Genomic DNA, 14,330 nt, shown 5'->3' with positions numbered 1-14,330 from the left:
GAAACCAAAGTGCAAATATAAAACATTGTACTATATATACAATATACAGAGTTCAAAATGCAAGTTTTCAAACATATTCTCTTTGTATTCACGACCGCTGCATATTTTTTATTTTTAAATGTTTTCTACAAATATTTCAACCTAATCTCTCTGTGCAAATGTCAAGTGGTGTAACCAAGTAAAAAGTAATAAAATCCTTTCTATATAGCTTGAATACAATTGAGAAATACTGTAAAAAGAATGTTTTTCATATAAAAATATTTTGGAGTTCATTAGTATTTTACATTTGATTAAACATTAATATTTTGAAACAGAACTGATGCATACTAATGAATATTTTTAAAGAAACAATAATAAATTAAAGCTGCAAGCACTTTTGAAAGGGCCCTTGCACCTGGGCTCAGCACCACCCAGAGGCTTTAGGAAAACAGCAAACAGTGGGCAATATGCTTTTAAATTGGTAAATATAGAAGTATTATGTCAAAGTCTTTTATATGAGCCAAATGTCCAGCTACTACCTGGGTGAAAAAAACAGCATATGCTGGTAGGTCATGTTGCTGGTCAAGGACCAGCATAAACCAGCAAAGGACCAGCATAAACCAGCAAAGGACCAGCTTAAACCAGCACCAAAACATACCTAACCAGCATCCCAGCATCAAAACATACCTACCAGCATATGCTGTTTTTTTCACCAGGGTAGGTAGTGGCTTTATGACTATACAATAAATGGATCATGTAAACACTCTAAATGGATATTACCATGTAGATGTCTTCAGGCCAGCACTTTTATCAAACATATGAAGTTAGGTAGACTGACCTAACATAATGTTGTTGTCATTAAATCTCCATGAGGAGCTCGTTACAGTGTAAAACATTCAACTTCCTGTTGCCAGCAGGTGGCGCTATGGCTATGACTGAATATGGGCAGGGGCATGTGTTCAGGACAGGACTTATATCAAACATGTGAAGTCTGAGGCAGATTTGACATTGTATGCCCTAATTATAACAACTTCCTTTTCAAAACATCAAAATTTGTCAGGCCGCCTTAGACACGCCCTTCAATGAAAATTTCAGAGTTTAATGTCACAAAGAGCATTAGATTAGACTGACCAAATTTGGTGTTGATCTGTTTAAATCTCTAGGAGGAGTTTGTTTAAATACAATGCCTGACTTCCTGTTGGGTTTCGGACTTCGTAACGCAGGACTTTTCCGTAGGTATTGGTGTATTACATGTGTCTACCTAATTTCGTACATGTATGTGAAACATAGCTTGAGGGGCACTTTGTTGAAATTTTATAGGCGGCGCTATCAAGCCATTTTGTCACACCCACTTCTGAAACCCATATCAGATGTAAATTTTCACCACTTTTGGCGTGTGTGCAGTTTCATGAGTTTTCAACCATGTTTAGGCCCTCAAAAATGCGATTATTTTTGAAGAAGAAGAAAAATCTGAGCAATTCCAATAGGGTCCTCACACCACCGCTGCACGGGCCCTAATTATTTTGCAAAACTCCAATTATTTTTTCCTCAAGCATTACAGCTTTGCAGAGCTACACCACCTACACATTTTTTACTTTAAGCCTTACAAAAAAAAAAAACAACAACAACAACAACACCAAAACGAATTCTAATAAATAAATAAGAAAACATAAATATAGTAATCTGTGAATCATCTAAAGTAGATTTGGGAGCAGAAGTCACTGCCGCATATAAAAATATATAAATAATACACGTGCTAAAATCAAAACACATTTCACTATGATAGTAAAAAATTAAACACTATTCAGGGGATAGTTGGAAAATAATAGGGCTTTAAGTTCACAATTCACAAAATGCCTTCAAGAACTGCCTCTGTATGAATTTTTATATCTACAACATACGGTACATAAGCAAGGGGGATGGGTGGGAGTAAGGTGGGTCAAAGCAGTTGAGGAGCATGATCGCCTGTGGGAAGAAACTGTTCTCGGGTCCAGTAGTTCAGGAGTGTATGTGCTCCTGAGGCTTCTCCCAGAAGGAAGAAAGGCAGAGAAAGCTGAAGGCCAAAGTATTGTCCTTCACTGTGTTACTGACTTTCTTTAGACACTGCTTGAGGGGAAATAACATGCTGAGCAGTCTGCACTGTAGGGGCTTCCAGTGAGAGGAAGAGCAGTTTCCAAACACCGTTGATTTCCTGAAGTCAACAATTATCTCTTTTGTCTTGTTGACATTAAGAGATGGTTGTTGACTCCTCAACATTTTGCTAGATCTCTCATCTCCTCTCTGCATGCTATCTCATCACTGTTGTTGATGAGCCCTAGCACTGCGATGTCATCTCTAAAGTTGATGATATAGTTGCCGGGGTGCCTGGCAACGAGGCAGAGAGTCAACAGCGAGAACAATAGAGGGCTGCGGACATAGCCCTGGGGGACACCGGTAGCCGGGGTGACAATTTGGGAGGCCTGGTCATGGATCCCGGCTGCCGGAGGTCTATTTGTCAGGAAATCTGACAAACAGCTGCGATGTTTAGTTTATCCAAAATTGAAAAAACACAAGCCAATAAATAAATTGTCGCATAAGTGTTATTCAACTGGACAGTTTTTGCCTTTAAGCAAAATGTCAGGAATCGAGTGTAGGTGGGCTGTAGGTCGTGATAATGGTCATGACCAGCCGCTAACAGCGCTTCATTATGATGTGTGCGAAGCAACAGGATGCAAACCATTAAGGCATGTTACAGCTAGCGTTCTTTCATCAGACAGCCACAGACTAAATGGCTTTGACAGGAACTCAAAGGGGTCTTATATTACAAATGATCGCAGTGGTTGTTAGTGTCTTCTATATGCAAAGACTTAGATTAACCTCTGACAGCATCTAAAGACACAGTACACACTTTTTACATCTAGCACATTTTCTTATCGTGCCCCCTTCACAGGCATGAAAAATTTATCGCCTTCACTTATTTCCTGTCATAGCAATGGAACTGAAAGTACATATAAGGTTTGGGCTGTCTCTGGCCTACCTTCTGTAGAGTTATGACTCCTTCCTGGGTATCTTTGTCTGGCGCGACCCTGAACACCCCAAGGCCGTCGCCCTCTATAATTCTGTAGTCCATCTCAGCATTTGGTCCGATGTCAGAATCCAAGGCTTTTATCTTGGCCACCACCGACGCCACAGGCAGGGATTCAGGCACAGCAAACTGATAGGATTCTGCAAAAAAGGGCCCGGCAAACACACACACCCACACGCAGAGGTTATTGATGATGCTATTTCTCTTTTTTCCTTCCTTATCACCCAGCTGTTAGGCCCAGGTCTGAACTAATAATGTATCTCTCTGCTCCGTAGCAGGTAAGCCACTAGATATAGCAAGCAGGAGGACGGTCTAAGCTCTACACACTCCCGGACACATACTGATGCCGGCGATGGTATCGTACGGCTAAAAATAGGGGCAGAAATAACTATGACAATAATCTAAAAAATCCTCTGTTATACAAGAAGATCGTTAATTTCTATTCCAACGATCATCTACCTGATAATTACACAGCAACTACAACGAGCGCTTGATCTCTATAATACAAGATCAGCCTGAGTCATTAAAAATCTCAGATTGCTTGCATGAAAATTAAATGGGGAGCAGCATGCATTAATGATGGATAGGGTCCACGTTCGTTTTGTAGCCGGTAGAAGAATCATACTTCGTGAAAAGCGTGGCGGGTTGTCATTAACGTCCGTCAGCATGACCGTCACCGACGTGGTGCCTGAGAGTCCACCCATCTGACCAACCATGTCTTTGGCCTGGATTACAAGCAGATATTGGTCCCGTGCTTCTCGATCCATGTTAGGCAGAGCCGTCCTCACAATTCCTGCACAGAAAAAGTCGGATTGTTTTACTGAGCATCCTGTAGGAAATATGGGGTTTGTTGATGCATGGGATGTACTGTGTAATGATAACATCCTCCTAGCCTGTAAGAGCTGTGAAAAAGCATCTAGATTACAATATGGATCACATCCCTTCTGCATTATAGGGAGATGGAGTGTTCATCAATTAAAATAGGATTACCATTTAGTAATCTAAACAGCAAGAACCTTTTCCAGATTTGTTAGGCCATATCATAATGGATCTCTCATCGATGAGTCAAATTCACTGAAGCCAGTGCAGGGCCATAAATCAATTTCCACTCCAAGTCACCGTTAGTTTCAGAATTATCATAGCTTGGCACACCCGAGAGTGATTAAGTCGTGCCTACTTCCTTTCGCTCATAGAAAGCTACGATAAATCCTAATCAATAAACGCTGCTATTTGCTATATCTGGCTTCATTTTCCTCCACATGTTGTGGTGGCGTCTCTAAAATTAGCTGCGCACTTTAAAAGAAAAAGGAGAAAAAGTTTAATCAAGGTTTGTAATTTACCCTGTTGATTGAGTCCATATGTGGAAATGACCTCAGTTACAGCTAGAGTGCTGATTACATTAAGGATTTCATTCCCTGTAATCAGGTGGTAATGTGCGGCAGTAACTTCATCACAAGTCCCATCAACTTTTTCTGTCTTTAAGTGAGTCAATCAAAACAGCGGTCTCTTGACGTTTCCATATTTCCATTACAGGAATTGGTGGTTACCACGTCATAGCTTTGAAAAGGCTTGTCGCTCAAGTGACAACAGAAAGCGTGTGGTGCTTTTCTGTTTTTAGAAATCTGTCTGAATTAGATATTGTATATACTGTTTACCTAATTGGTGAGAATGGCTCAAAAACATGCTGCTGGATATTTTAGTGCTTAAATATTTTACTGCAATGAAATTTGCAACTTGTACGTACCTGTCTTTGGTTCCACTGAGAAGTAGGGTTGTCCTTCAAGGATGCTGTACACGACTCTGGCACTATTTCCATATGTTGGGTCATCTGCGTCAGTCGCCTTAACCTCAACCACAGATGTGCCTGGAACAAATTATCCACGCAATTTGGTCAAAATGGTACCAGGCATGCACTGGCATTGAGCCTCACTTGATTACAGAACTGAAATCTGATGTAGACTATCACAAAAACATGAGCAGGCTGGAGTAAACCAATAAAGAGACAACAGGATACGCATAAGTAGATGTCTATTGTTTTTGACAGAAGACTCTCTAAGAATGCATTTATTTGATTTAAAAAATACAATAAAAACAACACTGTGGAAATATATTTAGAACTTCAAATAACTGTTTACTATATATTATAAAATGTAATTCATTCCCAGATATGCATTTAAAGAGGCTGCTCTTGCCTCCCTGAATCATCCGACACGCTGTCAGTCACAGAAACGAGGCATCTGCCGCTGATCGCTAGCGTACATGAAGTTCATTAGAGCGTTTTGTAAGTAATTACATTTAATAAAAGAGCCACAGTGGCTTCCCCAGTGACAACAACTTTCATTTCCATTGTGCGTCAATTTCCCCAGAAATTACGATTATGTTCTCTTGAACACATGGGATGCAAACGCCACTCTATCTGTAAATTATTTTCACAATTGTTTTTCACATTTTTTGCATAAATTACAAACGTAACTTAGATAGAAACATATCTTGGGTAGGCTTCTGTAGTATTTTGTATTCTTGTGCCTGTCTTGATTACAGAGTACTGAGCGGGTGTTGCCTCAGTTCTCATTAAGCCATGCATCCTTGCAAAAAGCCCAGAAGGACAAAACAAATCTAATCGTAAGCCAAACACACACTTTAAATACAATTCTGTATGTGGCCTGCACTTGCCTTTTCCTTATCTTATACTAGCTTTCTATTGTTTTATTGCCTTTTTCCCAACAGTGATAGAATCTGGACATCTGCAGCACATATACGACTGTTCAAAAGTTTGAGGACAGTAAGATTTTTATTGTTTTTGAAAGACGTCTGATATGCTCCCCAAAGCTGCATTTATTCGATATTTGACCAAAAACAAACTAAACACCCTATTAAAAAATAAATATACTAAAATGTATTAAAAATACATTCATTTCATGCTAAGTATACTACAAATACATTTATATATTATGTACTTAATAAAAATACCTTGCAATTGTACTTTTAGTATACTAAACTGGTATATTTAAAGTCTGCTAAATTGGAACAACTAAGTTTTGTACTTAATGCATTTTAATTGTACAGAAGTAGTGCTGAAGTCCAACTAAATATATATTTAAGTATATTTGATTGTGTTAAGTATTGCAAGTATACTGTAGGTACAATTTAAATATTTTGCATTTTAAGATCATATAATTCTCATCAATAGTGACATTAAAATACATTTTAGGCTTAATATTAAGAATGCATTGTGCACAAGTAGTATTTCAAATAAAGTTTAATTACAATTTTTCATATCAGTAAGTACTGAGTGATATGTCAGTAAATATGTTAACAGACTTGAACTATACTTAAAATAAATGCATTTTAAATATATTACTTTTTTAAGTGTTAATTAGGTGTTATTTCAAATAACTGTTTTATATTTAAACATATTTTAAAATATATATGTGACAACAAAGCTGAATTTTCAGTAGCCCCCTAGTAAAAAAAGTAATATTTTTAACACATTTATTTTATACTAAGTATAGTTCAAGTCTATTAACATATTTACTGACATATCGCTTGAGACTTTCTGATATAAAAATTATAAACAAAGTTGGAATTTAACTTCATTTGGAGTACTAATTGTGCACAGTGCACATTTCTTAAAATTAAGCCTAAATATGTTTTAATGTCACGATTGATGAGGATTGTATGATCTTTGAATAATATGGTTCTTTAAATGCAAAATATTTAAAGTGTACCTAAAGTATACTTGCAATAGTTACTTTAGCACAATCAGATATACTTAAGTATATCTTTAGTTGGACTTCAGCACCACTTCTGGACAATTAATGTAATTTATTAATTATTAATATTATTTTATTAATTTATACAAATACAATTAATGTATTTGTAGTATACTTAGCATGAAATAAATGTATTTTAAAAACATTATATATATATATATATAGTAATCAACACTGATTTCTGTCTGACTTCTTAAAATCCTTCATCACTTCAATTAAGATTATTATTATTATTATTATTATTATTATTATTATTATTAAAATACTACATTTTAAAGCACAGCCAACACAAAATTAGACTTTAGCGCCTCTTTGTACTTTGATTACTTTTGGTCTGAGGTTAAATACAGATTTAGGAAATAATAAATGTTAATACAAGTATTCAGATATAACCACCTTTGTAATCATTAACATTTTCATAACTGTAATTTAGTTACACATTTTTCTCAGTAACTATAACAGATTACATTTACATTTTTTTTGTAATGAAATTACGTAATGCTGTTACATGTAAATAGTCAAAAACTTAAAAGGTTTTATACTTTCTATGCTGTAGATTCTATACTTGATCATTTATTTTGTAGAAGTGGAGCACAAAGGGAAGTTTAGCTCTGCTTTACTGGCTTACTGATATTTCCCAGATTTGATTTAAACTGTAAAATGGCTAATGGAAAGTACCAGGCCTTCATTTGAGCACAATTTACAGGCCTCTCCAGACTGCGGTGTTCCTCAGAAACGCAGATTATCCTTAAATGCGTTTGCTTGTAAAAAAGTAAAGGAGACATTTGGGGACAGGCCCAGATGTTGTCATATTGGTAACCTAAGCATCTGGAGGCACAGCTGAGTGTACAAAACGCAGTGCCATGGCAACACCTCACCGCAGGGACCGAGGCCAAATGAGTGTTACTCTTTATCTGATGGCGCGATGTGATTTCATTTCTTATAGGTAACCTTGTACCTCTGCAGAATCATTTCAGGCTCTTTAGATTCAACAGGCGGGCTCATTTATAGCCAGTTAAGGACACCGGCATATGGTCAGCCCTTAAATACACATCATAGCGAAACTGCAATGTGTGAAAGTGATTGAATGGGAGTATAAGGCATATGTTGTGAATTTCCATTCGGCCTCATGCTGACGTCTGGCTTGAGGGAGAGGTGTCTGGGTTAGGTTGTGGTCCTCACACTTGCAAACAATCTCCTGTTTCTTAATTACCAAATTAAATTAATCATTTTCTCGTTAATCAAATCCATTCATCACCGCTTGACTGCTAATGAATTTAAATGGATCTATAAAGCAGTCATTGAGGACAAGGGTCGCTTGCATTCACAGAGGCTAATGGCTTTGTTCACGCCGTTGGACAGACAGTGGCAGCCAGCATGTTAATTGCTCTTACAAAAAAGCATGTCAATGCTTGTGTGATTGTCAGCTACTATGCTCTGCGTGGTCGAACTGACAAACAAGTGCCCTGTACCAGGGGCCTTCATTATGTATATTACTGTTCTTAGGTGATCCACAGCTAACCCTCAATACCTAAACAAATACGTGACACAATTACCAATAATCATTGTGAAACTGGATGTCTTATGGATGCACCAATATTTAAATCCTGGCTGATATGATAAGATTACATTTCTTTAATCTCACTGATTAACCTACTGATAAATGTACTATTTTGTCCATTCAGTTTAAAAATAAAACATTTGTTTAAATATGTCAATTGAATTTAGGCTAACATCATAATAATGTACTGTATGAAAAATTTTAGACATTTTGAGATAAATGATAAATGTAAAGATAAATGTAACAACTATTGTTAATAAGGCAATGCACCCCAGGTGGATATGTTAATCTTATTACTAATAGGTATCATTACCTTCTTCAGTTAAATGATTACATTAAGAACTGCAAAATATTACAAGTTTTCTGAAATGTTATATTTTGAAATGCAAATAATGCCTTATCTAGTTAAATATACGCTCATTTGAATACATTTCTAGAACAGAAATCTGAATACTGGATAAAGCCAAAATTTTTGTTTCATTTTGCTGACATATTAAAGCCAAAGGATTTTGGATATCTCTTTTTATCACTCCATAAATCACAAAATACTGTCAAGAGCCAGAAAATAAGTTATAAACAAACCATGTGTTTTTTTTAAGGAATAAAATGTTATAAAACCAGGGAAATGATATATGAACAAACCCCTCAGTAAAAACCTTTAGAATACAGATAGGATTAAACTGTGAAGTCTGGTGTATTTAAGTGCTACTAAAATGGAGATTTCTGGCTCAGTGCATGAGAAAAACAAAAAAAAAAAACATTAGCCTCTATGCATTGTTTTTTAAATCTACACACGTAAATAGAAGTGTATTTTGGACGTTTTCTTTCAAACTACTAAGAAACAACACTTTGGCTTGTTTACACCTGGTCACCTGTTTACACCTGGTCACTTCATGCGTTTTCTCTGATCAGATAGTTATCTGATCGTAAAAAGACCACGTGTAAATTCCCACCAAAACACTTTCGAGACGAACTTAAATCCAATCGGCAGTGTTGCCAGGTCCGCGGTTTTGCCGCGAACTGGGCTACTTTAACACCCCCCAATTTTACCAGGGGAACCTCACCCCCTTCAAAACGCAATTGGGCTATTCAGTCCCGGCGCCAGGACACGCGACCCGGGGGGCTTGTATGATTATTGGGGGGGCTAAGGGGGGGAATCGGGGTATTCTGTATGAATAAATTACGTGGTCAGATTTTAGTTGAAAGGATTATTGCCACTTTCCTTACACACCAGTGCATTAACAAACTCACAAACATCAGTGTGTATTTAACCAATGTCTTTTTTGCTAGTAATTAATTTAAATGTCTGAAACATTATTTTTATGTGGTTGAAAACACTGAATCGTTCTGATATAGGTTAAAAGCACTGAACGCGTCTAATTGGCTAAGAGCCAGACAGGGCGCAAAAGCACGTTAGAATTTAGTAGTGAAAGTTGATTGTCCGCATTGAATATTGGGTCAGAAATAATCTGAGTGGGTCAAAAAGAATCTGAGGTGGCATAAATCAGATCGGAGGGGTACCCCTCGGTTGAAACTGTTAAAGTTTATTATGTTTGTATTACCTTTTGCCATCACACAAGGGACACCTAAAGAAAATGAGCATGCACAATTGAATGTTCAAAGCCTACTAATCATTATAAATCATTTAAAAAATCTGCATATATATTGTGTATTCCTAACATCCTTCTTTGGTGATTGGTTTTGTATGAACCACTCCAAGGCACTTACCAACAGGAGACATTTCGGGTACTTGAGCATTGTAAGGGCCATCCAGAAACTTGGGCTCATTGTCATTAATATCCTGCACTTTGATAACGAATTCAGATTCTGGTTCAACTGGCAAGTTGGTGGCACGGTCTCTGGCTTGAGCTCGCAGGGTGTAGTAGGCCTGTTCCTCCCGGTCCAGGCGTTTTGTGGCATGTATGTCGCCTGTGTTCTCATCGATGGTGAAAATGGAGGTTGCACCTTCACCATTGAGCACGTATTTCACTTTGCCCTCACCTTTGTCCACATCCGAATGAAGCTACGGGGAAAGAAGAAGTGAGAAAACAGTCATTCATATCTATTATCACTGTAACAGTTGTCTAGTTAGCATAGTAATGAATAATGCCAGTAATTGTGTTTACTCGTGAGAAAGTACTTCTGCAGTGCTTTAAATAATAAATGGGGATAAACCGTCTCCAGCAGATTTGTGTAAGTCAACAAAAGAGAATGGACTGAATAAATGTCAAAACTCACAAGTTATTCTTCCTCACACATCTCAGAACACATGAACCTACCTTTCTACCTTTCGTTGTTATACAGAATATGGCTTAAAGTTCTGTTGCTGCCTTTCAGACTTTCAAAAAAGAATAAAACATGAACCACAATCTCAGAAATCTCACGGTCAGTCCTGAATGTTTAGTCAGATTTATGAGCGTACATTTGTTTTGTGAGAAGCCTGACAATTATGCATGGTGTGTTGTTTTATATTAACCATTGTGTTTAAATAGTGCCAAAAATGCACATTTGTAATAAACCATAAAAGCTGTCCAATTTAATTCACAGTCCAGATATCCTCATCATGAGCCTTTTCTCATGCCGTGACCATTTTATGGCAGCTGACTTGGTATTTCCGTCACCAACAGTGAGTGATTTTATTTACTTGTTTATTTCTTGAAAGACTTTATTTCCTTCTCTGGGGAATTATAAGCCAAGTCCTTAGCTTTTTCTCCCTTTCCTTTCTCTTTATATAAATCTAACATTTTTTTTTTGTCTTTAAATCCACATTTCTCAAGAGACTGTCTTTCACTGTGGAACAATGCTTTCATGTACAAGAGCTAGCCGGTATGAAAAGACAACTTGTTTGCTTCATATAAGCAGTCCTGTCATATCATAAGTCTTTATGATGCTGTTTTTCACAGACAGAGTCACAATGATTGGCTGGTGCGTCATAGCTGTATTATGTTCATGGGACCAAGTGAACCCACGACTGAATTTGGGAAGATGGCAAGCAGTGTCCTGTGGTGTGACATGCTATAATTCATCTAAAACCATTTTAAATGGCATTATTCTAATGATTTTATATTACGCATGTGGTTTATGACCACATTCTCTATACGGAATTGTATTTTTAATTCATTTGTCACACCACAGGACTGCAAAAAGGAAAAAAGCTCCCATCTAGTCACATCTGGTTTAGGTTGCCGTTTACTTGCCAATAAAACAGCGCTGCTCCACATATGATGTCAGTTAATCAAAAATTACAATGGTTTCAGTGCAGGAACCGAGTGTGCTAATGACATTTGAGGCTAATTAATCAAAGTAAATGTGTGTTTGGATGTCAGTGCTGGCAATTCTCCAAGGCCAACTCCGGTCTGATGACTGTTGTGTGGCTCAGCTCTGCGTTTATTTTTTCAGATGCTTATTCTGACCATAATTCAGCGTGATGATGACTGCAGATCATTAGATTCTGTGTGCTCAGCTATACCACTCCAGCTCACAAACTCTTCTAAAATGATTGCGATAACTGTATATATCTTTTTCATCTGAATTAAGCTGTCATGCATATTACCATCGTATTACCATTCTCAGAAGTTCAAAAAGTTGTCACATTAAAGGGATAGTTCACCCAAAAATGAAAATTTACTCACCCTCAAGCCATCCTAGGTATGTATGATTTTTATATGATTGGAGTTACATAAAAAAAAAAAAAGCTTTATAATGGCAGTGAATGGGTGTTGATATTTGTAAATCCAAAAAGTGCATCCATCCATTATAAAAAGAGTTCCACACAGCTCCTGGGGTTAATAAAGGCCTTCTAAAGTGAATCAATGCATTTGTATAAGACAAATATCCATATTTACCTTTATAAACCGTAATCTCTAGCTTCCGTTAATTATCGTACGGGCGTTCATAACTGAGTGACATTTCAGCGGATGACATGAGACGTAGGCATAGCTTCAGCTTTGGTGAGAATATGCTAGTCTCATGAGAAACAAGTTTTGTTTACAGCAAAGGAAAGCTAGTCTTAACTTATATCTAAATTCTCTGATATTTTTCTTTACAAATCCTTGTTTTGTACTTCGAATTTGTGACTTGTGACTGTTTTGTACAACAGGTAGTGAAAGCTAGAGATTATGGTTTAAATATGGCTATTTTTCTTAGCGTGGAGTACTTTTTATGATGGATGGATGCACTTTACTAGACTTGAAACTATCAACACCCATTTACTCCCATTATAAATCTTGAAAGAGCCAGGACATTATTTAATATAACTCTGATTGTATTTGTCTGAAAGAAGAAAGTTATATACACCTAGGATGCCATGGGGGTGAGTAAATAATGGGGTGATTTTCATTTTTGGGTGAAGATTGGGTGAAAATTTAACTGAAATTGAAACTGAAGCATCCATTTAACTACATTTATAATGTTATAAAGATTCCATTTAAAAAGTGCCATTGTTTTGATTTCTATTCATATGTGAATTCTGAAATAAGTATCACAGTTTCCACTACAATATTAAGCAGCACTACATTAATAATAAGAAGAAAAGTTTCTTGAGCACTGGATTAATGACTGCTGAAAATTCAGCTTTGCCATCACAGAAAAAAAAAAAAACCTTTTAAAATTCATAAATAGAAAACAGCACCTTTGCACCTTTGGTGTGTATAAGAGAATAAGAAAATAAAAAAGCATAAAAATCCATCTTACTACACATAAACCTTTGAAGAGCAGTGTACCCCTAAATGTTCACAAAATTGACTTTCAAACACATATTTTGAGTTTTGGAAAATTAAAAAAAAAAAAGGTCACACTTTATTTTAAGGTTAACTATGGCTTTTTCCTCAATAAACTCCTAATTTGCTGCTTATTAATAGTTAGTAAGGTAGTTTGGTAAGTTAAGGTATTGGGTAGGATTAGGGATGTAGAATATGGTCATGGAGAATAGGTGCTTTATAAGTACTAATAAACAGCCAATATGTTAATTATAGTCATGCTAATAAGTCCCTATACTAAAGTATTACCAAAAATATGAAAAAAATATAATTTATGGCTCATTCTGCATTACTTTGAAGTGTCCAATCAAATCTTTCTATGAGATGAGATTGTCCCTCACCCTAACACTAAATGCAACTAACTACCAAGTAGCAAATCATGATTCATGATTCTTTAAAAAAAAATTAAATAAATAAGTCTCTTTAATATGACCCACCCAAACTTCCTGTTTCAACAGAAAATACTGCAACAGAGGAAGGAAAACAACACTGAGACTTGTTATGGCAAATCAATATTATCAATGTTCCCAGACAGCTCTCTGAGCACAGCTCGTTGTATATGTTTGTGTGCGTGTGAATACAAAAAAAACATGTGAATCATTCTCCTATGCAACTCTGAGGTCGTTTCTTGACTCAGTCCACTATCTCTCGGCCTTTGGCTCTTTTCAGCACAGAAAGAGATAAAAAAGAACTAAGAAAGTGGAGAGAAGGAGAGACGAGAAAGGTGCACGTTAATGGGCCGCTGAGAACAAGAACAACAGGCTAAAACAGGAACGAGAGGAAGGAGGAACCGAGCCTGAGGAGGAAACTGCTGGAGGAAGCCAGTTAGGACCGTGAAGTCTTGGGATGAGCGCTCACCTTTTCTCTCTCAGCTTTTAGTTAGACCTGCCGGCAATCTTGCCACCCCTAACGAACTGGCTGAGTCATGCTATGTCTGAGTGTGTAAATCAGCGATGTGGGTTGTTCTTGACGGGGATGATAGCACGACGCAACGTTTCCTTCATCTGGACCGGCACCAGTCTCACGCTGCCAACGCATTCCACCACAATAAAGAAGATAAATGAAGACTGTCATTACATCCCTGTCATCTGTCTCTGGCAAACCAGCGAGCCCAATTACGTTGTGAGATTACAAACGTTGCCTGTTTTACACACAGCTAATTTATGTTCATCTGTCTCCTTCTTGGATCCTGCAGG

The 14,330-nt window shown here is 37.0% G+C and overlaps 1 protein-coding gene across 1 annotated transcript in view; it reads right to left on the bottom strand.

The window, feature by feature from the left end:
* Window positions 1-14,330, bottom strand: part of cdh7a (cadherin 7a) — a 69,403-nt gene that overhangs the window by 33,579 nt on the left and 21,494 nt on the right. Inside the window, exons 3-6 of the mRNA XM_051128545.1 lie at window positions 10,106-10,400; window positions 4,788-4,907; window positions 3,669-3,836; window positions 2,996-3,183 (exon numbers count right to left, since the gene is read on the bottom strand). Coding sequence (XP_050984502.1) covers window positions 2,996-3,183; window positions 3,669-3,836; window positions 4,788-4,907; window positions 10,106-10,400 — 771 coding nt within the window. The remainder of the gene's footprint in view (window positions 1-2,995; window positions 3,184-3,668; window positions 3,837-4,787; window positions 4,908-10,105; window positions 10,401-14,330) is intronic.

This window comes from Labeo rohita, chromosome 2, assembly GCF_022985175.1.
Source record: "Labeo rohita strain BAU-BD-2019 chromosome 2, IGBB_LRoh.1.0, whole genome shotgun sequence".
Lineage (NCBI taxonomy): Eukaryota > Metazoa > Chordata > Actinopteri > Cypriniformes > Cyprinidae > Labeo > Labeo rohita.
This window is presented reverse-complemented; position numbering and strand designations above follow the sequence as displayed.